Genomic DNA, 25662 nt, shown 5'->3' on the forward strand with positions numbered 1-25662 from the left:
CCAAACTCCTCTGACCCTGAAAGGGCAGCCACTGGAAAAAGAAAAACAATGCTGGCAGGGAAAAGCAGCCACACAGTTGGCATCCATGGAAATTATGCTGCCAGCAACAAGTAAGAAGCCCACACCCACAGCTTGCCCAGCAATTCAGGCAGACCTCCGTCCTGTCCCTCCCCCACACACACCATGCTACAAAGCCACATAGCACAATATCAGGCATTACAATAGAGCACATGTTGATTTGAGATGTGCAAAAGGAAGTTAACACAAGTAGTACAGATCAGGCAACCAGCCAAGAACACAACCAAACCCACCCATCTGTCCCATTGGAAACACAGCAGGCATGCCCCCCAGCCAGCATTGTGGATAGCTACTGGGCCCCTCAAAGACAAAGGGGGAAATCCACCACCTCTCCACACTTCTGCCACCACCTGCCCGCTCCAAGGGCTGTGATTCATCAGCAGCCTCATCTGAGGGCACAGTGACTGTTTTGCCACCACTCTCATCTCTATTCCACTCCTTGCCCCAAAATGGTCTCTGTCTTGCTGCTGCTGAAGTCACCATCCACTCCCAGCAGCTTCACCTCCCCCTCAACAAGTCTGTTATCCATCTCCCCCATGTAGAGAACCTCCTATAGAGGACTGGCTCCCTGGGATATAGCATCAAGGTGGCCACCAATGCAGTGAGAGAAAAATGGGGGAGTAGGACAATCCAAGAGGCCCATGCTGGCAATTATGAGGCCCAGAGTAAGATTTTGGAGAACAATTTAGAAAGAATCCCACCCCCACTGTAGCTCCAACATTTTAAAACATTGCTGGTTGCCTGGTTAGGCTTTATTCTAGATCGGGATAGACAATTTATGGCTCACCAGATGTTTCAGTAGGCGAAAACATCTGGAGGACCACAAGTTGCCCATCCTGTTCTAGATACTTCAAAGTTTTTGTGCCAGCCACTATTGGAGAAATGTAATAATAGTAGGAACTCTTGTTACTTGATCTCATGCTCATTCACTTTTTTTCTTTTCTGTCCTACATAACCATCTTTCTCTTATTAACATGGTTAATAAGCAACAAGTGCCTTTTACAATAGCTTGCCGAGTTTAGACCAGGCTTTTCCCCATGTGGCGCCCTACTGATGTTTTGGATTACAATTCCCATCCAGTGGTATAGCTAGGTAGTTTTAGACCCTGGATGTAATGATGTAATGCAGGACCTCTTTGTGGCCATGCACATTACTTCATTTGTAAAAACTAACATTTCTCTCCTCACCGCCCCTATTCCATGCTTTATAATGTCATCTACATTCATGATGTTAGATCAACACCAACAATAAAACTGCCAACAAAACAAGTGATTTAAAAACAAAGCACTGCTTGTGCATAGTTTTGCATTTTAAACTCACTTAAATCATAGTGTCATCATGACAACATAAATAAAATGGAATTTGCTACTTTTGCCATTATGTCATCATCAACTTCTGCTCTCTGCATAGTCATTTGGAGGGTCTTGGGCTGTGGGGCCCTAAACTTTGGCCCAAGGTCCAACCCTAGCTGCACCACTACTCCCATCAGCCCCAACCAGCATAGTTAATGACCATGGTTGATGGGAACTATAGTCCAAGTCAGTGTCATGGCCTCCCCTAGCAGCTAGTTAGGAAAGGGGAAGGCACAGCCGTCACATTTAACACCATCACATTGTGCACCTAGAACACGATCTCAGATGACACCATCCAGGAAGACTCTCCTAAAATAGGAGAAGGAATAGTGAAGACAAAAGCACACCATCACAACAATTCTTATTTTCACTTGACAAAGCAGAGAGGTTTTTGTACACCACAGAGTCTTGTGTTACAGGAGTGCTATCAGGTTTCCATACACAACTGAGAGTTTATGTTCTTCTGGGTTCATGTTCAGTTTAGCACTGGGGTTCATCCACAAGAAGAAGCTTGCTGCATATTACTTCTTGTGGTTGTGGTGGATATAGCTTGATGACAATGTTGACTCCGTGTATGGCTGCTATAAAAAAAGAGCAAATTCCATATTGGGTATCATTAGGAAAGGAAGTGAAAATAAAATTGCCAGTATCATAATGCCTTTATGTAATTCTATGGTGTGATCATACTTGGAATACTGTGTACAGTTCTGGCCACTACACCTCAAAAAAGGATATTGTGCAGCCAGAGAAGGTGCAGAAAAGAGCAACCAGAATGATCCAGGGACTGGATCAACTCCCACATTAGGAAAGGTTACAGTACTTGGAGCTGTTTAGCTTAGAAAAAAGGCAAGCAAGGGGAGACATAACAGAGGTGTACAAAATTATGCATTCCTAACCACCATGCTGACTAAGAGATCAGACAAATTCTGCCAGCCAGCCGGCAATCTTATAACTTGTTTATTTTTCTAGCCAAATTCAGACTATGCACCTTTAGTGCCTAGTATAGGCATTCCCCTGCCACCCCAAGATCAAAGTCCAAACTGGCCTTTTTTAGACAGGTGGATGAAATATTCCAACCTGGCTTTTTAAATAATAGCCTGCCTTAATGATCCATTTGCCCTCAGTAGGGCACACCAAATCTATTGTAAAATTATAAATAGGCTTTTAAGGATGGAATCATCAGTAACCCCCCCCCCCCCCCACACACACAACAGCAGTTCTTTGTTTTTGTATGTGCTGCACTTCTAACTTTTTAAAGCAAGAAGCCACTTTGCGGTATAAAAATGTAATAAATAAACAAACAAATAAATAAATAAATCTATTGGGGAAGAAGCAGTTTTTAGCAAAGTGTATAAAACCATTTGTCTCCAACTCCTTTTGCTTGGAAGATAAAATACATTATGTTGGTGTGTTAGCTTTTGCTGATTCTGCAGTGGTGTCATTTCATGCTCTATTTCTGTCAGAGTACATTACTGTGTATGAGCAGTGGCTAAACCTTTGGAAGTTATACGCTGGTTGAAGGTCATGTGGAATTCATTCAAGTTTGTACATTTGTAGAGACTTCAGATGGTAACCTTGGGTTGAATGTTTTAACCTCCGCTACTAGGCAACTTCTATGTGTTCGATTGGGGCTTGTCAAAAGAAACTGAGGAATCTGTAGATAAGTTCCTGGCCTATATACAGAAGTATCATACGTTCTTGTATTTCACAGATAAAAATAGGGACACGTTTGAAGACATGTAACACCCTTACTCAGGATCTGTGCCTCAGTACCCTTCCCCCACATTCACTATTACCTACCCTGCCTGCTGAATGTTGCATTCATTTGCACTGCAATAGTCTGGCCTTCGCTGGCACATCCCATTAGGGTGCAATCATATGCATATTTAGACAGCATTCCCCAGTCTAAACATGCATAGGTTTGCTCCCTTAAAAAACTCATTTATTTATTTTATTTTATTGATTTATTATTGTATTTATATCCCACCCCTTTCTCTCCCATAATCCTTCTCCTCTTCATTTTATTCTCACAACAACAACCCTGTGAGGTAGGTTGGACTGAGAGTCTGTGACTGGCCCAAAGTCACCCAGTGGGTTTCCATCACTGAGTGGGGACTAGAACCCGGATCTCCCAACTCCCAGTCCAACACTTTAGTCACTACACTGGCAAATGTAGTGTGTAATCCTATGCATGTTAAGGCAGAAAAAAGTCCTACAATTGTCAGCATGCGGCAATCCTAAAGTGGAGTGATGGGAACAAAGTGGTAGATGCCACTTCCAAACCCCATCCAACTCATGCAGGCCAGGCCAGGAGGTGGTGGTAGTGCTTTAATGAACTTTCAGCCCAGCAGCCGCTCTTCAGTATTTGGAATTCTCTCTCCCATTGAAACCTGGGGGGCCTACTGCTGGTGGGAACACCCGTAACTGGGCCTTTTGGGGGAGATGTTCTCCCCCCACTGCCAATGTAGTGGCATTAACCCCTGTCATCCAGGGGTTCTTCAGGTTGCTCTGTAAATATCAGTTGCCTTTTTAATTTCTTCTAATTTTGATTGGGTGACATCCAACTTTGGGTAAGCCGACTTCTGCTCGTACAATGGTGTTTTACCTTCTTCGCCTTCCTATTGCTCTATGCATGCACACAATGCCTCCAAATCTCCCCCATCCTCCAGTTCTTCTGAGCAGGCTTGGGAATGGGTGCACAGAGGAATCCATTCTGCCAACAGTGTCTGTGCAGCTGGCAAATGGTCAATATTGTAACATAGGGTGATTATATAAAAAGGAGGACAGGGCTCCTGTATCTTTAACACTTGTATTGAAAAGGAAATTTCAGCAGGTGTTATTTGTATATATGGGGAACCTGGTGAAATTTCCTCTTCATCACAACAGTTAAAGTTGCAGGTGCCCTGCCCTCTCTTAAATCTGGTCACTCTAGTATAGCTCCTGCAGCTTTAACTGCTGTGATGAAGAGGGAATTTCACCAGGTTCCCCATATATACAAATAATACCTGCTGAAATTCCCTTTTCTATCCAACTGTTAAAGATACAGGAGCCCTGTCCTCCTTTTCATATGGTCACCCTATTTTTACATTTATACCCTGCCCTTCAGCCCTCTAAGGATTTAAGTGCTGTTTTTAAACTAAGAAATGTTTTATTTAAAATGTTTTGGGGCACCTTTCAGGGTAGAAGCCTTCCCAAGGCAGCTTACAGCAATAAGATACATAGCAGAATGTTCAATATCACACTAGATTTGGTTGTACTGTTTATAAAAGAAAAACTGCAACTCAAACACCTTCAGCAATATTTTAATAATATGTTCCAGGAGAGAGCAGGAGCAAATGAAAGTACAGAAATTGTTATGTGTCAGGAGCCTTTTCCTGGAATACTATAACTGTATTTGGTCCAGGCATAATAATATACAACAGCTGTTTTGCTCTGGGTTGTGAACCGCCCAGAGAGCTCCGGCTATTGGGCGGTATAGAAATGTAATAAATAAATAAATAAATAAATAAACTCACTTTTCATAATCTATTGCCTGCACATAATCTCATTCTCTACTTGAGAAGAGACAAAGAAATATAGAATGTACTTGTGCCACTCTCATAGGCAATCAGAAATGGCTATGTTATGATCTTACAACTGGAGCACTACTACCCCTTAATTTTAGACACAGTGAGCCTAAAAATATCACCTGCATTGTCAAAAATACAAATACAATGGCAAAATATCCTAACCCCAGGTCCAAAAGTCTTTCTCTCTGATCCCAAGTGTGGCAAAACATAATGTATTTTTCCCCAAGAGCCCTATTTGTCAGCATGGTGTGATTTTGAAGTGACTGATTTCGATCTTTGGGGCGGAGGGTGGGGGGGAAGAGACTTGTGAGTCAGCAGGTGGGGGATGTTTGCATTAGAAACACAAGTATCATAGTTTGTCTCACATGCACTACAGAAGCAGATAGAGATACCGACAGGCAGCAATTTATGAAAGCCAAGTGTATCAAATATTGGAACACATCATAGCTATCAGATTTTGCAACCATGAACCAAGGAAATCAATGAGAGAGATTCTCAATATTTGACAATCCGTCCACCATAAACACATGTTCTCTGATTTACTACAAGAAAATAAAGCAATGTTCCTGGTGGCAGCTTCTGAGGGGTGAATGTGTGTCAGAATTTTTCTCCAAATATCCTATTGGAAATTTTTGCTACTCGTGTAGCAGGGAATACGTAGTAAAGCGGAGCAGTTCTCAAAGTAGCAATGCTGGACAATCAGTTTGGTGTACACACTTTAATTAATTACCCCCAGGACAAAAAACCCCCGTTTTTGATTGGTAGTCCATGCTAAAGTACTATTTAATACCTGCCCATGCAGCCCAAAGCAATGCAAGGAAGTCCTAATGAATTCATTGCGACTTTCTTCTAAGTATACTATGTACAGAGTTTTGAATGTTAAAACTACATTGTTTAAATATAAACATTGCTCTATAAACAGCTTCCTTTACTGAAGCAAAAACTATCCAGTTAGGAAGGAAAGAGAATGAATAAGGCTGCGATCCTATCTAAAGCTACTTACTTGGGAGTAAGCCCCAGTGAAGCTGAGGCGACGTGTCAAGGCTTGCGCTATTAAATGTTAGTGAAATCCGAGATTCACCCTGTGGAAACCATAAGAGAGCGAGCAGAGGCATAATTCATAATAATTTACTCTCTGATCGTAAAGTGAGCATTTTATTGAGAAAAGAAAACGTGGCGTGCAACCTAACCCAGCTTTACTATTTGTGTTGTCAGGCAGTCTCATGAACTTAGCGGTTTGTAAACTCATGTTGACATCCTACGCATGCCTGCTTGGGAGTAAATCCCATTGAGCACTGTGGGATTTACTTTTGAGACAACAACACGCATGAGCTCGCACAGCACGGCCTGCGCGCATGCCAAACCCTCCAACGAGGAAAGGCTGCCCAGTCCATCCATCTCCGAGGAGCCAGGCCACATTTTCATAGCTGCCGAGCCTTTCCAGGCCAGGCGAGCGTGTTCTGAGACCGAGCTCAAGCGGTCGGTAGGCGGCTCCAGTCCAAAGGGGCTGCCGGGAGAGATCCGGCGCCGGGATTTGCCGCGTAGCGGGAAGGCGGGGCCTAGTTAGGGTGGCTCGGGAAGTTGCTGAAGTTGGGCAGAGTGTGAGGGACGGAGCCTTCCAGCGTCTGCCTACTCGACCGGGCCTCTCTGGGTGCTTTCCAACCCCGCTTCTTCCCCTTCTTTCTGCCCGGACAGTGCATGATGGAAGCAGCATGGCCACCCATTTCTCCTTGACACAGGTAACCGCTTTCTAGGTAGTAGCGGGAGGGTGTCTCTGAGTCCCAGTTAGCTCGGGGATGTGGGTGGCAGCCGCGCTGGCCTCCTCTCGCGAGGAACCGCCGTGGGGGGGGGGGGTCTTGTCTCCAACGCTCGCCCGGTACGCCAGACCTTCCCTCGCTGCCTTGACCCCCCTCACGTCTCTCCCTTTAGCTCCACACCTTCTGCCCTCTCCGCCCCCAGCGCTTCCGCCTGGCACCTCACTCAGCTTTCCGGGCTCCATACCCAGTTATTTGTTTTTTCCTCGAAGCGTCTTGCTTGCTTCCTACTATTCCACACGGTTTCTTTCCCTTCATAAGCTCTCTAACAATCTTCCACAGTCCTTCTATTGCTTCTTCATAATCTCTTCCGTGTTCTGTTGTAGTCCCGAAGCTACCGTCCTTCACTTTGCTGCCGTGCCCACAGAGATCCACGCCTTGTGCATACAGCGTGCCTGCCTACCATCTTCCAGGCCATTTCACCTATCTGCCGAAGTGGGCTGTATCTTACAGAAGCTCGTACCGCAGTTAAATGTGTTGGGTCTCCCCACCCCACCCCCACCCAAGCCTTCTCTATAGTCCTTTCTTAGTTGTGACATGTTCTTCTTGTCACTTTTCTGTTTCCTAAGAGGCACACACTTCTCCCCTTTGGCTTCTGTTTGTGATTTGTTTTGGTTTTGTACTTCTTCTTTTTAGCAAATACCTTTTATTCCCTTGGTCCCAGAACAGACTAGGTGTGTTAAGTGCTGAATGGACACAATTGAATAAAACTGCACCCTTTCTTTGTGTTTGTAACTGATGAATAGCTTATTTCTAGAGTTCTCTACAGCATAATAATGACAAGCAACTTTACCATAAGTTAAAGGTGGGTGATAATGCAGAACTTTGAGTTGGTGGGTAGAACACCTACTCCATGATCCTCATTCAAAGGGTATGTATGTAGAGAATAATCTTGTGTAACAAATTTCAGAGGAGATGACATATAACAACATCTTTAGTTTTTGGGACAGAAGACTTGGTTACTTCCTTTTATGTTAATTGGTCTTTCCCATATAAACAAGAAACTATCACCATGACTTATGTAGGTGTTGCGTATTCCTGCTCTGCTCATCAGATACCTGATGGTAAAAATGGTTTGAATGCACATTCTTTGACCAGAAAACAAGTGTACTGAAATTGCATTCAAATCACTTCTGCTACATTTGGATGTAACATGTGTTTACTGCATTCCAAGGCATTTGTTTTTCAGTTCAGAGAACATGTGTTCAAACAGGTTTCACCCAACTCAGGTTGAAGGCATGCATAATACAACTATCACCTCTCAGCCTAACCTACTGCACAGTATTGTTGTGATGCTAAAAAGCTATGACCTCCTTGGAAGATCAAGATGTTAATGCCAACGTTTATTGAAGCTTGTGAGTTGTCATGTCTTACAAGAAAAGATAAAGTAAATAGCTTGTTGATAGCTGAGTCGAGAGATTTTACCTTCAAAATAGAATTTCGGCCTGTACTTGTGAATGGCACATCTTGCACATCTGACGTAACATTTATTTACTAAATGTTCCAGTATTTGTGTAGCAAGTGACTCTTAATGTGTAATGCTAAAAACTGGACCCATTTAATGAGACTTAATAAATGTGATAGTTTCTGAGGCCGTTGAATATCTTGACATTTATTTATTTATTTTATTTATTTAAGGATTTTTATGCCGCCATTCAGCCAAAAAAGGCTCTCACGGCGGCTTACAAAAGTATTTCTTGACAGTCCCTGCCCACAGGCTTACAATCTAAAAGACATGACACAAAAGGAAAGGGGATTGGGAGGGAGGAGGAGGAGGAGGAGGGAGAAAAGGAAAGCAAATTCAGGCACTACAATCTTAGTTGGAAAGTTCAGCAATTACAGGTGACAGCAGGAGGGAGGGGGCTCTCAGCTGGAGCTGGACCCAGGCAGGGTGGAGAGGTGCCTGGCTGCTGCTTCCTCCCTCACTGGTGGCCTCTGCAGAGACAGTTGGTAGCAGGAGGGAGGGGCTCTCAGCTGGAGCTGGACCCAGGCACGGTGGAGAGGTGCCTGGCTGCTGCTTCCTCCCTCACTGGTGGCCTCTGCAGAGACAGTTGGTAGCAGGAGGGAGGGGGCTCTCAGCTGGAGCTGGACCCAGGCACGGTGGAGAGGTGCCTGGCTGCTGCTTCCTCCCTCACTGGTGGCCTCTGCAGAGACAGTTGGTAGCAGGAGGGAGGGGGCTCTCAGCTGGAGCTGGACCCAGGCACGGTGGAGAGGTGCCTGGCTGCTGCTTCCTCCCTCAAGTAAAAGTTGACATGTAAAGTAAAAGTTCAAAACAATAGAATTTAAAACTATATTGAAAACAGAGAGAGACCCTGTTCAGATGACATGATAAGCCATGATGGTTAAGCATTTTGAGCTAAACATTATGACTTAGTGTGTCATGTGAGCCATTCCTAAGTATGGTGGCTACATAATAACAGTTTAAACATGCTCACTAACCATTTGCTGTAAAAGGGTTAGCAGCCTAACCATGGCTTAGTGTGATGTCTGAATAGGCCCAGAGTGATTCTAGGATTTTGGCAAGTATTTGTCATCTATATGAAGATAGCTCTGAATCTTGGCATTAATTGTTATTCCCTTAAAGGGGTTTGGCCTTGTTAGCAGTTAAAGAGCATGCAAGTATGCAGTTATATTCATAGTTGTACTATTTCTGTGTTCTATCTAGTACACATTTATGCTCCACAGGACTCTGTCTCACGCAGAACTCCATGTGAACTGGAGCTTTCTCATCTATTTCTTTTTGGTGGATGTGAGATTGCGGGTGTTATAATTTTGCCTTAACACATTGAAATAAACATAGAAGAGACTCTAGTCACATGAGCCTCTGTTCATTAGAAGTCCCTGGTACTCGCCAGAGCTGCTAAATCAGGGCTTTTGTATTGCAGGACTTCTCTTCCCTAGTTGTTATAATAAAGCTAGAGTAAAAATGTTGAGTGTACGTGTTCCATTAATACTGACTTGGTTCACACAACATGAGAACCCATGATGGTTTATTTTCCACAACAACCCATGATGGGTTAGTGAATTGTCTCTGGGTGCCCCCACCCCCACCGAGTGGTTTATTTCTCCCAAATAAGCCATCTTGAGAACCCACAATCTGCAGTAAGGGTTATTTTATCTATGGTTAGCATGTTGTCTGTCGTGCCAGTGTGGGTTACAGGATCACTTACAAAATTGCTTGGCAGGAGCAGTCAAAAATGCTGCCCCCCCCCCCGCTCCTCTGAAACAATCTCTATTCCCATTGCAAAGGAAGCTGTGATATCTGCCTGGCTGAGTGGGAGGACTACAGGAGGAGAAGGGGTGAGGGGGTTGAAAAAATACTCTGTTTTTTATTTGCCTTATCATCTGATGAGATTACAGTTTGTTGTTTGCATAACCACTTACCTGGCATAGCTTGCCACCCATCATGAATTAGTGTGATGTATAAACCCAGCCTCTGAGAGGTTAGAGTGTGAGGTCCTTTCTCATTTCAAATGCTTAGCTTTTGTAATTTCATTTTTTATCCTGCTTTTCTGCAACTAAGTGCAGTCAAAGCAGTGTGCAATAGGAATATCAATACTAATATTAAAAACAAATAAAAACAATCTAAAAGTGGGAAAAAAGTATAAAATGAATTACTTGAAATCTGCATGAAGAAAAAAGGCACAAACATCTGACTGAAAATGGGAAGTTTAACAGTTCAGTCCTTATTTCGCACAATATACTGAGCACTGTATTTTTTAAAATGATGTTTTCCATGGTGACAAGATACAGGTTTAGAGTGCATGCAGGGCATGATCAGCCTTCCCTAAATCATCAAGAAAAGAAGCACTGTGATGTCACCTGAATCTCCTAGTTACCCAGATTGTGTATACCATACAGAGTCTCATGAACGTTCCTTAATTATAATTTAATTGGGAACGTATTTGTATTAACTAAATTATTTGCGTTGCTGAATTTCAGTAAAGTTTTGTATGAAACTGGTTAATTGAAATAAGCTCTATAAAGCAGGGCTGTGGAGTCGGCACATGAAACCTCCAACACCAACTCCGACTCCTTTATTCATGGCATTTCTGACTCCTTTAATTATATATTGATAATAGGTTTCCTATATATTTCCTACATTGACTGCAAGCACACAACTTTTTAGAACCCTAACCTGTTAAAGCCCAGGTCTAAAGGCTATAGCTAAGCATTCTGTTTTTTTTAAATTTTATTTATTAAAGAAGCCCAAAAATGAAAACAATGAGGTTATATTTTTATTTATTTAATTGTATTTATATTTCCCCATAGCCGAAATTCTCTGGGAGGTTTATCAAAAGACTATAGAGTATAAAGTAATAGGATATGAAACTATAAAAGAAAATAAGGAACAACTTTCTCTACTAGTTCAAAAATCTAAAGTATATACTTTGATATCAAAGTCAAAACTACAAAAAAGTAAAAAACAATTGAACACCTAAAACAACTTAACAAATGACCATTTTAAAAGAAATGAACTCAGGTACATAAGTAATATAAACCTTTTTCGAGATTAAAGTATCATTTGAATATAAAATTCAAGTGAATATACATATCGCAACTCTATATACAATTTAAATTTATTAGGAGTCGGAGTTGGTACATTTTTACTGACTCCAGTAACCCAAGAATTGCTTCCGACTCCACGATTCCGATTCCACAGCCCTGCTATAAAGTATGCAATCATATTGCAATGAGAAGTATTGATTGTAATGATCTTAACAAAATGTATGTGTGCCAATCAGATTTTTATGTTCCTGAAGGAATTAAAAAGGATTAGGCATTAGTCAAGAAAAACAGAATTGTTTTAAAGATATAAACATGCTTTTTTGTTAGATTTTGTCACATCCTAACAACTTGCAAGTTGGATATTCGCTAAGTTTGACTACTACTTCTGGTAAAGTCAGTTGACTTTGACATTATCATTAGTGAAAGTTGAATATTCTTCTGCAATAATCTAACAGGATGTAGTTTAATTTTGTCTGTGGAGTGGTTGGCGTGTTTGCATTATAATGGAAAACAGAAGTTATGCTGAAATAGTGTTTTGAAGGGAATGGGTGAAACTGTAAAATCAACTTAAAAAAAACACGCCCCTGTTTAACAGTACATCACTTCATTTTAACTTTATAATTGTAAGAAAGAAGATCCATGTGAAGTATAGTACCTGCCTTAAATGTATCTTCCTTACTGTAATGAGATTTCTATATATTAATGCATGATCTGTAGACAGGACTTGTGGGTATGCAGCAATCACACAAAATGTACTATTTATGTGGCTTCTGGCATCTTTAGAACTTGGCTTTCTTTTTTAAAAGTGAGTGCTTAAGTTTGTGATGATAGGCTTGAAAGTGTGGAGCACTTCCTATGAAATTACAAGGAAAGTGGAAGGGCTAATCAGCATTTCTGGTAGGAAGGGGTGGGGCTTCAGTGTCCTCTTTGCCCCATATGACTAACAGAATTAGATAGCAATCCTATACCCACTTATCTGGGACTAAACTCCATTGAACTCAGGGGATGTGCTTCTGAGTAAACACATACAGGATTACACTGTTACAATGAATTATTCAAAACCATCACATTTATGAAAGTGGAATATCTGCATAACTGATACAGGATGTGGAATTAAGATTCTCTTGGTACAGATCCATTTTTTTTTATTTTGGTGCAGAGTACATAGAGATGTTTCTATTAATGTTCTCTGTAGAAGGGCAAACAGGGAAGAGTGTAATATAGAAATTCCTTGCAAGGAAATATCAGCACTTTAAACATTCTCTCATGTAGTTTTAGAAACATGTTAACAAAATTAGGACTGAGAGAATCAGATTTTGTTGTTTCTTGGCATTTTAAAAACAAAGACCAGTTGGTACACTGTGTGGTGGTGGTGAAGACTTTGTGTTTTTCTTTCTAAATGATATTAAGTTTGCCTAAAATCGCACTTGCTTAATCTCCATACTTCCATTTTGGTGTGACTCTAATATTGGTTTGCTAAACTTTTCTAATATACGTTTACTATGTAGAGTGACTTGCCCCTTACTAATCACCTTCATAGCAGATCTCTTAGAGTATCATTTCATAAATGGTTAAGTTCTTGGATTCTTCAAGGGCAGGTACTAATGATGTAACAGTTGTGAATTTGGTGTGAAGTGTTTGAATTAGAACAACAGTCCTAAACAAACTTTGAACTAGTGGAGAACTTAGGGTAGAATCCAACTGCAGTCTTACTTGGAGTAGACCCATTGAAATGAATGGGAATAAGTTAGTCATGACTAACTTAAGTCCCATTCATTTCTAAATAGGGTTTTAATTGGATTCTACCCAAATTTCTTTATTGAAGATAAACATTTCTTTTGGGGTAGATGCTTTATCCCTAAAATGGGCAGGGGTGGTGATCTTGGACTGGAATTTTAACCAAACCTCACTTTACACAAGTAACTAGAAAGCACTAATGGTCTGGTCTTACTCAATGATTTATGGATCATTTTAATTCCTGACATTTTAAATAATTTCTTTACCAGCTTTTGTTTGTTTGCTATGAATAGTGCAGCTCTCTTCTAAGTAAATCCATTGGATGCAGCCCAAATATATTGTCTGAAGATGTGTTGGGTCACTTAAAATGAAATAACAGATGAATGCTACAGATTTTGGCTGTTATCTTTATTGCTATGTCATCCTTCAGCATTTAATCTTGACATATAATTGGCTACAAATCTGTATAATTCTATGGCTGAGGGCGGAAACTTGCCTCTGTGCTCCCTGGTTCTGTGCCACTGAAATAGCTTCCCAGCTTTGCTATGGCTTGCACCACCTGGAAATGTCATCTGTGGGCACTGTAATGTCATGGTTAAACTGGTGGGAGAGGCTAGAAAGCCCTCACATAATGATAGCATGCAGAAGGCTGGGTAATAAACTAGAAGCAGCAGCAGGAGTAGGACAAGTCTAGTAAGTCCAGGAGACTATTCTGGGCAGGAGTGTCATGGGCCTACAAGCTTCAGCAGAAGCCATTACTGTTACTGCTTTTGTAAGTAAACTGAAAGGGCCACTCCAAATTTCTCTTTGGGGTGTTAAGACAGCTATAAATTGACTGAGGGCTTGACTCTGACATGAAAGAAGTATTCGAAAAAAGGTGCTTAACACTGCTGATTTTATTTCGAAGGGAAAGTCGATTAGTGGGGAAAAGTAATCACAAGCCCTCCTCCTTGGCCCTGCCTGTTCACTCACCCATCATCTCCTTCTGAGAAGTGGAGCATAGAGGGTTGGTCATAGAAGGAACAGCCACCCCATCCACTCACACTTACCTGTGCTCTCCCTTTGAGTGTTGTGGTGGTGAGGCTCCGCCACGACACTCAGTGGCCCTGTTCAGAACACACCTTAAACAACAGTTTTACCCATGGTGAATAAGGCCTTGTACTTTCCAGCTGCTCACCTGCCATCTCCCTCTGGAATACTCTTATCTGCTTGTGCATCATAACTCTTTGGGCCATGCAGTGGAAGAATTGCATTTAGCCATCCAATGGGAGCAAGCAAATGGTAGATGCTCGTTGGAAGAGGAGCTGCCACCATCTTTGCTTCCTCAGTCACCCTCTTCCTGGTGGTGTTGGAGGATTGGGTTAATCCCTACCACAACACCACTCAAAAGGAGAGTTGGAGGTAAGTGGGTGAGAGGATGAGGTGGCTACTCCTAGGACCAACTCTCTGAGCTGCATTTCCTCTCATGGCAACATTGTGGGCCTAATGCTTCTTACTGTGGTGCCCAGAATGGGTGAGCAAAAAAGGAGGTAGGAGCAGCGGCTACTTTCTCTTGGTTGCATCCTTCCCTGTCCACCCCCAGAAGTGGCAAATCTCAGAGGAATTACCACTGTGGGAGTGGGGCCTGGGAGCTCCCTGAACCGGAGCCCCTTCTCCCTTGTTCTTTTCCAGCCTCTACTTGAAGCGACAGGGGAAAGGAGGGTACCTTGCTTTTTGTTGTTTACTGTATTGCTTCTCACCCAATCAATGTCTTTTTCTTCAAAATAAAAGAAGCAGCGTAAAGCACACATTTTCAAATACATGTTCCATGTCACATTTAGTTAGACCCTGAGAAGTATACCCTGGAAGGGAATACTACACAAAACCTAGTGTAAGTTTGATCCTAATAAAGTTTGATCCTGCATTAATACTTCCCTGGTTTTGTGCCTGCTGAATCTGTGATGGATACTGTGCGTCAGTCCCTGGCCCTAATAACAAATACATATGTTCAACTTGTACTGCTAAAAGACACCATACAAATGAAATCCAATTATAACATCCAATCACTTACCTAAATGCACTTCCTACGCTATTTGTTAGGAAGTCAAATTACTGCTCATATATACAGGCATGAAGCTGGTAAAGCATTCATGAGGATTGTACCATCTCAAAATACATGTGGGAGTTGCTTGTTTGAAAGTGTTGCTGTGTCAGTCTTGCATATGGAAGGATAAGATATACATAGATGGTACGGTCACATGATGAATGTATCAAAGGCTGAATATTTTGAGTTTTTTGTCTTGAGGTAAGTGAATTTTCAGTGATGTCACTATGACTGCTAAGGTTAACTGAGAAGAGCTGTACAGTATGACAAGAGAGAAAATGGCAATGGAACAAGTGGGAATGAACGAATGAAGTAAGGCATGCCCTGGTGTAGGGGAATTCCATTGATTCCTATGTCTCATTTAGAAGTGTGCATCATCTGAAACACTGTACTTGGAATCTTGCAGCTAAAAAAATCAATTTATAAAACTATCTTACTGTAGTAGATTGAGATTTGGATATAAAATATAATCATTTAAAATACAGAGAAATTCAAAAGTAAGCAATTCCTGCTTTCTATGGTCAACACATAGAGTTGGATGCAACCCTTGGATGAGCAAAAGTCCACTTGGGTAATGGGACTTCCCTCCCCATGCATGCTTCAGATTTCCTCTGGAGGTTCCCCCAAACCACTGGAGCTGATTTTGAAAGCATGGAGAGTTCCAAGGGGAGAAGGAAATCTTTTCCATCAGCAGTTCTGTCTTGCTGGCAGAACAATACTGTTGGATATAACTCAATGGCCTTAAATTTTATGTTGGTTGAAATACGAGAGACATAAAGTTCAGAGAGCAACTGTGATAGTTGAAAATGTAATGCAGTTAATATTTGGTGAAATAGATGGCATTCTGTACTATGATTTTCTATTTGCATAATGAAAAGGTGATGTCCAGTTATGAAATATTTCTAGGAATAGCTTTAGAGACCTTTCATTATCTTGTGTCACAGGACAGAGATAAGGTTATTAATGTAATAAATTATAAAATTAATATATGTATATTTAATATGTTGTATTAATGGCCTGCTAACTGTAAATAAAGGTTTGTTACTTGATAATAAATTCTAGCATTCTAAATCTTCTATTAATACTCAAAGAGATGCTAAAGCCGTATAGTGAACATTGCTCAGTGTTGTATCCCTTGGTTTTTTTGTTCTTATGCATGATCTTGGCTCTTTTTTATTAAATTCTTCATAGTGTAAAAAGCTACATATTCACTTATTCACAAAGGTCCGGTTTGCACACTCAAACGACCCACCATGGCTTAACCTACAGGTGCCATCCTGAATATTCAAGCCATGGCATGTCCTTGTCATCCGAACCCAGGGACCATGGGTTATATGAGGCTTAAGCAATCCTTGTATAAGCCTGAAATAGGCCATGCATTGTTTAACCCTCACATAACCCACAGTCCGTCAGTTTGTATGACACAACAGGCCTCGACTTGAATATTCAGGATTGCACTTGTGAACATTGCAACTCGTTGCGGCTTAAATAAGCTGCGATGACTTGCGGTGATCATGTGAACCCAAAAGAGAGATGAATAGTAGCATTCTTAGAAATATTAAGAAAAATAAAATATTTAAGCATCTTTGATGAATAGCATTAGTCAGATTGGCATGTACCTAGACGGAAACTTCAAGGAGCCTTGTTGATTTGTTGGGGTGGGTGGGTGGAGAAGTAACAGAAGACTCAGTGAAGGATGGTATTGCCCTACTTTTCCTTTTGTATGTATATCAGGCATTTAAGTATTTTCCAAAAAGTGATTTCATTACTAAAAGAGGAGTTAGAGGATTAATGAGGTGACATTTGAATGGAAAACTTGTGCAAGTTGACTATCATAGAATTTTTGCAATGAGGTGCATTATGTTTAGTGGAAATCCTTCCTGATGCATTTTAAAAACTTTGATTGGACAAAACAAGTGTCTAAACTGCTCTGTGCTTCAAAGATTGGTAAGATAATTTTTGTAGCCTGTGTTCTGCCAATAGGCTTGGCAGGATTCCTACTGAAGACAAACCAACAATTGCTAAGTACTTGAGAGGCTTGGAAGTGGGTGGGTTTGGCCATTTCCCTGTGCTTGTACTGAGGTATATGTAAATATATTGAAAGAAGATGGTGGAATGGTGACAATTTTATATGGAAAAGCTCATCTGAATGGCAGATGAGAATGCATAATGTGTGAAGGGGGCATTGGTGTGGACTAGTATGAATACGTGTGTGTGGTATCCTGGTACACATTCACTTGCAATAAATTCAGAAGGTCTGAGCAGTCACAGGATGAAACAGATCCTGAAGTACAGTACTTAGGTGAGTGGTACAGTGGTCATCAATGTTCAGGAATCTCTCAAATGGCTGATGGAGGCTTAAAATGGAAAACTATCTTTATTAGGATGCAGTCATGTACTGAGTATTTGGGGGGGTAATCAAACTCATGCATTTGTAAGTTATGACTTCAAACATTTTATTAGAGATACAGAATATTTAATTGCCTATAACTTTCAGCAAGTTTATATTGTAGACCTGACACTTGAGGTTTCCAGCTGTGCTGTCTGCATCACAACAGGAGAACATAGGAGGAATGTACTGATTGTTTCTTGTCCAATTTGACTCTTTTCATAAAATGGGTCTTTTGCCAGTAAAAGCAAATGTTACATTGCCTTCCAAGCTTTCCTCAACTGGAAATGATAGTTCAACTATTCCCCCCTTCATATTTGCTGAATAGAGGGCTGCTTTGGAATTCAAAAGTGGCGTAGGTACAGGATGTGAACCACCATATGTTTCCTATTCAAGAGTAACATTAGATTTGGCTTAGTAATGTTTCGCTAACAAAATTATGATATTGCTGTAGTTGACTCAAGATGTGAGATTATTAATTGCTCTATTGGGGAAGAGCCGGAGCAGCAATGGCTCAGAACTGCAGCAGTAGTTCTGCAAAATTGTTTCCCCTCCCTAGTATGCATCATTGCTGGTGTATAAATCTTGGCAACATTTGATACATTTGAGTGGACGTTAGCTCCAGGTTCTTATAAATTGGGCTTTCTAATGATTACATTGTATATTCAGACTCCCAAGATAACATTCCGTGCAATTTTACAGGTGATGCTAGGGGAGGGGGTAATTACTATCCTATTACAAAGATGTATGATGTAAAAGCAGTTGTACTGATAGAATTTTAATACATCTGCTAACAAATTAGTCTTTGTTCATGTTGTAGTGTGTTACAAGCCAACAATAAAAGTTGCCAAGGGCTGGTTGACATTTATGTGAGCGCTTTAGAGGCCCGTCTTGGTGTTGCTGTTCTGCAAGCCACAATGACTTACGTATATAGATGGCTATGGAGATACCACTTCTCACAAATCTCTACAACAGTGCTGCCCTGCTGTGAGTCTAATAGGGGTCCCAATGTGTTTGAGTACAGGCTGCCATAGGTTCAAACTGACAGTTAAATGGGAATGTGCCTATAAGGCAAAAGAATTTAAGGCAAATCCAGATAGTTTAAAGCACCTGCTCTATGATGAATCCTGCAGGGAAGTAGATATTATGCTTTTCATGGTTTTAATTTTTGTGAACCGCCCAAAGAGCTTCGGCTATTGGGCAGTATAAAAATGTAATAAATAAATAAATAATATTTTGGTCAATATACTTATTACTTTGCTATAGAGCAGCAATTTGTTTCTTTTGTATATGTGTGTGCACTCTAAAAGCACACAGTTTTAACTTTTAGTAACCTTGTATACAATTACTATTTCAATTTATAGGCCATCTTTTGCATCATCACACACCCAAGATGGCTTATAACATTCCTTACCTTACTCTTACTTCAAAGTAAGCCACACTGTAGAACTTAATTCTGAGTATATGTGTAGAGCAGCAATTCATGTCACTGTTTAGTAAAAGCTGAAATTGTTTTAGTACAGTGTTGCTTGTCCTTGCCCGTTAGATGATCTTGTCTCAAACGTAGTGTGTAAAGTGCTTTGTCATTTGCCAGATGTTGGTATGACCTGGAGTTGTATGCACTTGTTTCCCCACTATGAAATCCTATAAACTGGACACTTGCAGGATTTATGGCAAGCAACCTTCTGCAAGAGTAATAGAAATACTTTGCATCATGAAATCTCATTGACTAAAACCGAATATGCTGACCAAGACATTTTCCTATCTAACATTTATTGAAATGAAGTAGAAACCCACACACACAAACTCGGTCAAATACTAGTGTGTGTGTGTGTGTGTGTGTGTGTGTGTGTGTGTGTCTGTCTGTCTGTCTGTCTTAATGAATGACATGTCTATTTTACTCTAATTCCATGCCAGACCAATGATTAATCTAAGGACTGTATTCTAAAGCATCTGATTATTATGACATCTTTGAACAAATTTACCTTCAATGTAAATTCCAGCAAACATCTGTTCTAGCAAAAACACTCTGATGGTATGTTAAAGATTCACAAATGTACTGTAACATGAATGTTTATGGGCAAGAATCTGTATCAGAAGTCATGCTACAATACATTTATGAGTCTTTTCACAAGCCTTCACTGTAGCTTTAGTGGTTTTCTTTGAATGCAATCTCTTGTCACGATTATGCATGTTTTCAGTTTCTGAATGCATATCTAATCCCTCTTTTAAACTTTTAATCTTTGACATTAGCAGAAAAAGCTAAATAAAACAACAGTTTTATTATACTCTTTAAAGTTGAGCAATGTTTAAAATATATTTTACAGTTCTAACTCTCTTTTTTATGTTTATATTATTTGTAGTTGTCAAGTGCAAATCCAGTGTATGAGAAGTACTATCGTCAGGTAAGTATGGTTTGTTTTCTGTGCTTTTACATTTGACTAAAACTATTGTTCCTCCTTTGATTGTTATGGATAGTCATATTAAATAGGAGAATAAAATATCTTCTTGTCTTTAGGCTATAGAATAAAATTAATAGTGAAGCTGTCAAGTTTAATCTTTGGGATATCATTTCACCAGTTCTACAATACAATGGGGTCTGGTTTATGGCATTCATTTTAATACAAATAATTACTTATACCAATACAAACCAGTAACTATTGGACACAGATGGCAATTGCAAAGGCAATTGCTCTATACCATCCACTTTTCACACCAGACAATAATGGATTTATTCTATTACTGTTTCTTTATAATGAATCCTTGTTGAAATAAGCTTGTTGAATGACTTCAGTAAAACACTATCAATAGCTTAGAACATTTATTTGAAAGCATAATTTAGCTGTACTGCTGTTGTTTTATGCCTACCAGTTTAGACAGTCCTTAAAATTTAACAAAATTATTAGATATATGTAAATATTAGAAAGGAAAGGCTTGTTGTTTTGGGTACTGTTATGTCTACCAGTATCATAACAGAGGGCAGAGGTCTGTTCTGAGTTATTTTCAACACAGTACACAGAAATGTTTATGGCCTGTATCGCCACAGGGCTAACACTGAATCTAGGTCACTCTTTATTTTTGGCAGTCTTAGCCATTGCTGCTTTAGTAGAATGGAAGTGCCATTTCATGTGGCTATGAAACTAAGTGGAACTCCGCTGCATTCCTGAAGATTATAGATTCCCATTCTGCTTTTGAATACAGAGTTGTTTGACTTCTGACATAGTTGAGTACCTTTTGGTTATCAGATATTAATTGCATTGATGCAGAAGTTAGAGAAATGTAGTAGTTTATTTCAAATGGTCATCTACCATAGAACAATAATATAATAATTGGATGGCTTCCCTCTAACAAAGTCTGGATAACTGAATGCTATTTTTTTTTCTGGAAAAAAACAGACTTTTATATTTTGCATTCTGTTTAAGGGTAGCTGTGGTAAAGTGAAAGATCTTTTAAAATTAAGGTCTTGCTCAAAATGACTATCTAGTCTATGTAGTTGAGGGTACCTTTTGGGAACCATCCGCAATAGTTCACTGTTAGTGATGGAATTCCTGAAACCATTTACTTGCTTCAGTGAGACTGATTGCCAGCAATTGGTTTCAGGGTTACTGCCTGTATGTAAAGACTCTGGTATTTAAAATGCCCCTTGGAATGCACACCTTATATCTCCTGACATAACTAACATTAAGGGATGTAGTTTCTACATAGGCTAGAACCCTGTGTCTCTCTTAAAAGTCAGCTGCTAAAGTGCTAAACCAAGATTGGGGAACTTTTTTTCAGTAATGGGCCAAATGACATATCCAACCCTCTCTGGACTGGGCAATGGCAGGGGGCATGGCCACACTCCCTGCTATCGTCTGGTCTGCAACTGAAGCACAACCAGTGCTTTGGCTGAGGTCCTAGCTTCACTGCATGCAGGCTTTCCAAGCCCATGCACAGCAAAGAATCCCCTATTGAGGCAGTGCCTGGTGGAGCACTCCAGTGCTGCCTTGGTCAGGCCCTTTTTTCTCACTGCTTCTTGATTATGGTGATAAAATGGCCAATGTTTCTAGCTACTTATATTTTTGAAGCATATTAAAATAATGCTTTGTTCTTTATGAGTGGCATTTAGACCCACATTTTCAGTTTTCTCAAGACCTTAAGAGACGTGGCACTCTATTATTATTACTCTATGGGCAGGTTCTCACGTAACGTTAAGCTAGGTTGGGCTTTGAAGTGTGGATTGTCAATGTGCCATAATTCGTCCTTTGCCATTAGATTGTAAGCTATTTTTCAAAAATTGCAAACTTCTTTGCGTGCTTTGGCAAAAAAGTGACATATAAATGTAATAAGTAAATGCGTTAAATACCACATGGTTATTCTTTCCTTTGAGAAAAGAGAAGTTTGACTTGATGCTTCAGAACAAGAATGCATTTACATTATACAGCAGTTATTAGATTGTCCCTCAGATTTGCACAGTGGTCCCATGAGTTGAGATAAAGGAGCTTAAAGTATATTTTATAGGCTATATGTTGTTGTCTACCTAAATCCTTCATTAATGTAAAGCTTCTTTTAGCTCTTTTTTTCGGCCTATGGTACAGTTACCTTTTAAAGTGTTAAACAGCAAGCAATGCAGAGCACAGCAATTATATTCAATATAATAGAAAATAGCTGCCTGCAGCTAATGATAAAAATACAAACTTACCATCCTTTTAACATCCACAATCAATTAACCCCTGGCCAATACCATCTTAAAGCTTTGCTGCTGGAGGCCCGTAAGGCAAGACCCAGGCATACCTCGATGGGCCAGAGTAACATGTCACAAACTGGGAGAGATCAGGGCAGCACTCTAACATGATGTAGCTGAAACATCGGAAGCTGTCTTATACTGAGTCAGACTATTAGTCCATCAGGTTCAATATTGTTGATGCTGTGGAGCAGCTGCTACCCTTGGTTTTTGAGGCAGGAATGTTTCCAGCCCTACCTGGGGATGCCAGGAATTGATCCTGGGATCTTCGGCATACAAATCTTGTGCTCTACCACGGAGCTATGTCTCTTCCCTTTTACAAACCCCGAAAGGTTGGGTAAGTCAGTCTAACAAACAAAAATTCAACTGATGGTGTATCTGCTTTTCTTCTTAGCCAGTAAAATGTAATGCTGCAGTCCCAGCTGCTAGTGGCCTGCCATTCTCAGTCTTTTTGACCTTAACAATAGGAGCAAGTGAGAAGCCTCATGAGTACCATGTTGCTACATTAACTTTCTTTCTCCAGGAAAACCCTCTTCCTGCGATGACTGCAATCCCCTATTCTCCATCATTGTTGCCTTCTCACTTCTAGGTTTAAAGTAGGAAGGTGGGGGGACCCCCAAGTGCTGTACTGTGTTTTCCAATATGGAGAATGATGTGTGCACCCTTATGGTAACAGCAAGGAAGTGAGCAGATACAGTTTGCCGCTTGGACATTCAAACTTAACTTGTCCTCATGAGCATTAATCTGCTTAAGAGTTCCTCTGTTCACAATATTGGGAATTATTTAGCGCTGACCATTGTTCTTTTTTGTAGTTGCATAAGAACAAGCCCACTGTTATAAGTAGTAAATGTATGGTGCTGTTGCCTATACCACATGACTATTTAAATATTTGATAATATGAAAGTAGTGTAAGTTGTAATTATATATTTACATTTTTGAAGGTTTACACGTTTTGAAGGTTTGCTTTGGAACAAAGCATCAATAGTTTGTCTTTTTTGATAGGTTGATCCTGGTAATTCTGGAAGGGTGTTGGCTTCTGATGCAGCTCTCTTTCTGAAGAAATCAGGACTGACAGACTTGATACTTGGGAAGGTATTGCTTTGTGTCAAATTTGGTGTGTGTGTGGTGGGGGAGTAATCATCTTGTGTTTGACAAGAATAAAATTCCATCAGTTGCAGAGCTTTCATACATTGCAGTTTCTTTACAATCCTTTAACTCTTGCAGTCTCTGCAGGAATTATAGTAACCTTCCTTGACAATTAAGAATTTTCATTTTAGTACTGAATAAAACCAGTATTGGGTGGTTTTCAAAGCATTCAGTAGCCACAATCCAACCCAGAGTTGAGCAGTCTTAAGCCAATTGAAATAACTAGGCTTAAGGATACTTGGTTTTCTGATGGATGTTGGCCAGTACATTTAGTATCTCTAGGAACTAATCAGGAGGCTCAATTGCAGCTGTGTGCATGCAGTGTGTTTTTAAACACATGGCATTTCAATCAGTGCACTGGTTAGATATGAAAAAGTTCAATTCACTGTAATATGTGAAGTAGTCCTCAAATGAGAGAACAGTACTGGAGCCCTTTGTCTGGAATATATAAGTGAAAGGTGATTATATCTATATTGTTTATGGGAATGTTATAATATTTGTATACTAGGTGCAGATTGTTGAGCCACAATAACTGTAATAAAGCTATTTCTTCAACAGTCAAAACTAAAGGCTTACGTTGAACTGGAATTCAAGCTATTGCTTTGAACAAAAAGAATAAACATTTTTGCTAATGTTTCATATTGTGGCTAAATATGTGGGATTATTTATTTTTATATTGCCTGTTAAGGTGGGAAGAAGATATTTCTGGCACTACTTTACATGTCTCTTCCATCTGTTTTTAGGTTTGGGACCTTTCTGATACAGATGGCAAAGGTATCTTAAATAAACAGGTAAAATGTGCTTTCTTCTTTACATTAATATGGTCAAGGAATAACAAGAGTAAAAAACCCAAAACATTTCCCCAGTAGTTTATAGCAAGTCAAAATAGGCTTATTTGATCCTCTGCGTTTAGGTTATTAGCAAAATGGAGCTAGAGCCAGTAAAGGCCTCACATACATGCTCCTTTGGCTTCACTTGTCTCCTGTTCTTCCTTCAGTGCTGCCTGAAATTGCTGAGCAGGAGAATAGGGATGCCTATGTTTATTAGGCCTGCAAACATGTGTGTTTGTCTGTCTTTCTCTTTTGCAGAGTAGTAAGACAGTGCTCATGGTGTTGTTTATAGAATGAGAGATCAAGGAACATGTGAAGAATCTCCTTCCTTCAGGAAGGAAGATGAGCAAAGCCTGGGCAGGAAGGTGCATTTCTGCCGCGTCACATACTATTCCTCATTAGTATTAAGCTGTTTGTTTCTACAGTCCACTGCCAAATGAGATACTTGGCAGCTTCATGGCTTTGATAAGTTGCATTGCAAGAACTCATTCCTTAATCTCTTCTGATTATGGCGAGCTCTCTCCCCAGTCTCCATAACTGTCTGACAGATGCATCTGGTTCGTTGATGAAATGAACTTAACATTCTGGTTGATAGAAAATATTTTCTTGAGCTGAAATTCTTCCTTAGTGCAACAACTTGGCAAATACACTGAACTGCTAACTGAAGAAAAACACAGTGACTCTGTTAGGACTCATGTGGTTGTAATCCTCTCTTAACCATTGCTAGACTATCAAGACTGCCTGCTACCTCCTCCCAATTCCTGGCAGCCTTAACTAGAGTTAATGCAAACCAGAGTTGCATCATTTAAGACTACCTTAATCAGCTTCTGGAGTATTAACTATAGCAGAGGCCAGTAGAGGACAATTGGAATAATTTGTGTGAGGATTGGGGCTGAGAGATTAGAATATGCAATTCTGTGGACCGCTCTAGATCTTGTAATGTACCTGTGATTTAATCATGGTTAAGTTGACACCGCCCCTTGTTTTGTTCTGTTTATTCTTATACATGGGGGCAGAATATTAATTAGCAATGCAAACGCTCTGTGTAGGATCCAGAGTGTGCTGCTTAGGCACATCCAAGATATTCCGCGAGTACACTAGAGCTCGTCTTTCTTGTCTCCCCATTGCCCAATTGCAATTTTTTGCACTGCATTAGAGTCTGCTAATAAAATTTACCTGCTTCTTGGGGGCAGCTAACAGGTAGCTTGGTGAGCTGCTTTCGGGAAGTGAACGTGGGGTTCAGACTCTCCTCATGGGCCTTTGGCCCAAGGCTTTGAATAGTAGCTTGTACAGCAAAGAATACTTAAGGCGTAGATTAAGCAGCCTGATGTTGTATATTATACAATATCTTTAAGATGGAAGAGGGAGAAGCTACAAGCCACAGAATGTTGAATCACACATTAAATAAAAGTTTTAAAACAAAACAAAAAAA

At 40.3% G+C, this 25662-nt stretch overlaps 1 protein-coding gene across 5 annotated transcripts in view; it reads left to right on the forward strand.

Moving 5' to 3' along the window:
- Positions 1–6570: 6570 nt before the first annotated feature.
- The window catches only part of EPS15 (epidermal growth factor receptor pathway substrate 15), a 61260-nt gene continuing 42168 nt past the window's right edge, over positions 6571–25662 (forward strand). The window contains exons 1-4 of one of the 5 annotated variants that reach the window (XM_063139039.1): positions 6571–6738; positions 19895–19936; positions 23257–23346; positions 24144–24191. In XM_063139039.1, coding sequence (XP_062995109.1) covers positions 6712–6738; positions 19895–19936; positions 23257–23346; positions 24144–24191 — 207 coding nt within the window. In that variant the 5' untranslated portion in view covers positions 6571–6711. The remainder of the gene's footprint in view (positions 6739–19894; positions 19937–23256; positions 23347–24143; positions 24192–25662) is intronic. The other 4 variants (XM_063139015.1, XM_063139006.1, XM_063139031.1 and 1 more) reach the window with 4 other exon arrangements.

The sequence above is a fragment of the Elgaria multicarinata genome, chromosome 1 (genome assembly GCF_023053635.1).
Source record: "Elgaria multicarinata webbii isolate HBS135686 ecotype San Diego chromosome 1, rElgMul1.1.pri, whole genome shotgun sequence".
In the NCBI taxonomy this organism is placed as follows: Eukaryota; Metazoa; Chordata; class Lepidosauria; order Squamata; family Anguidae; genus Elgaria; species Elgaria multicarinata.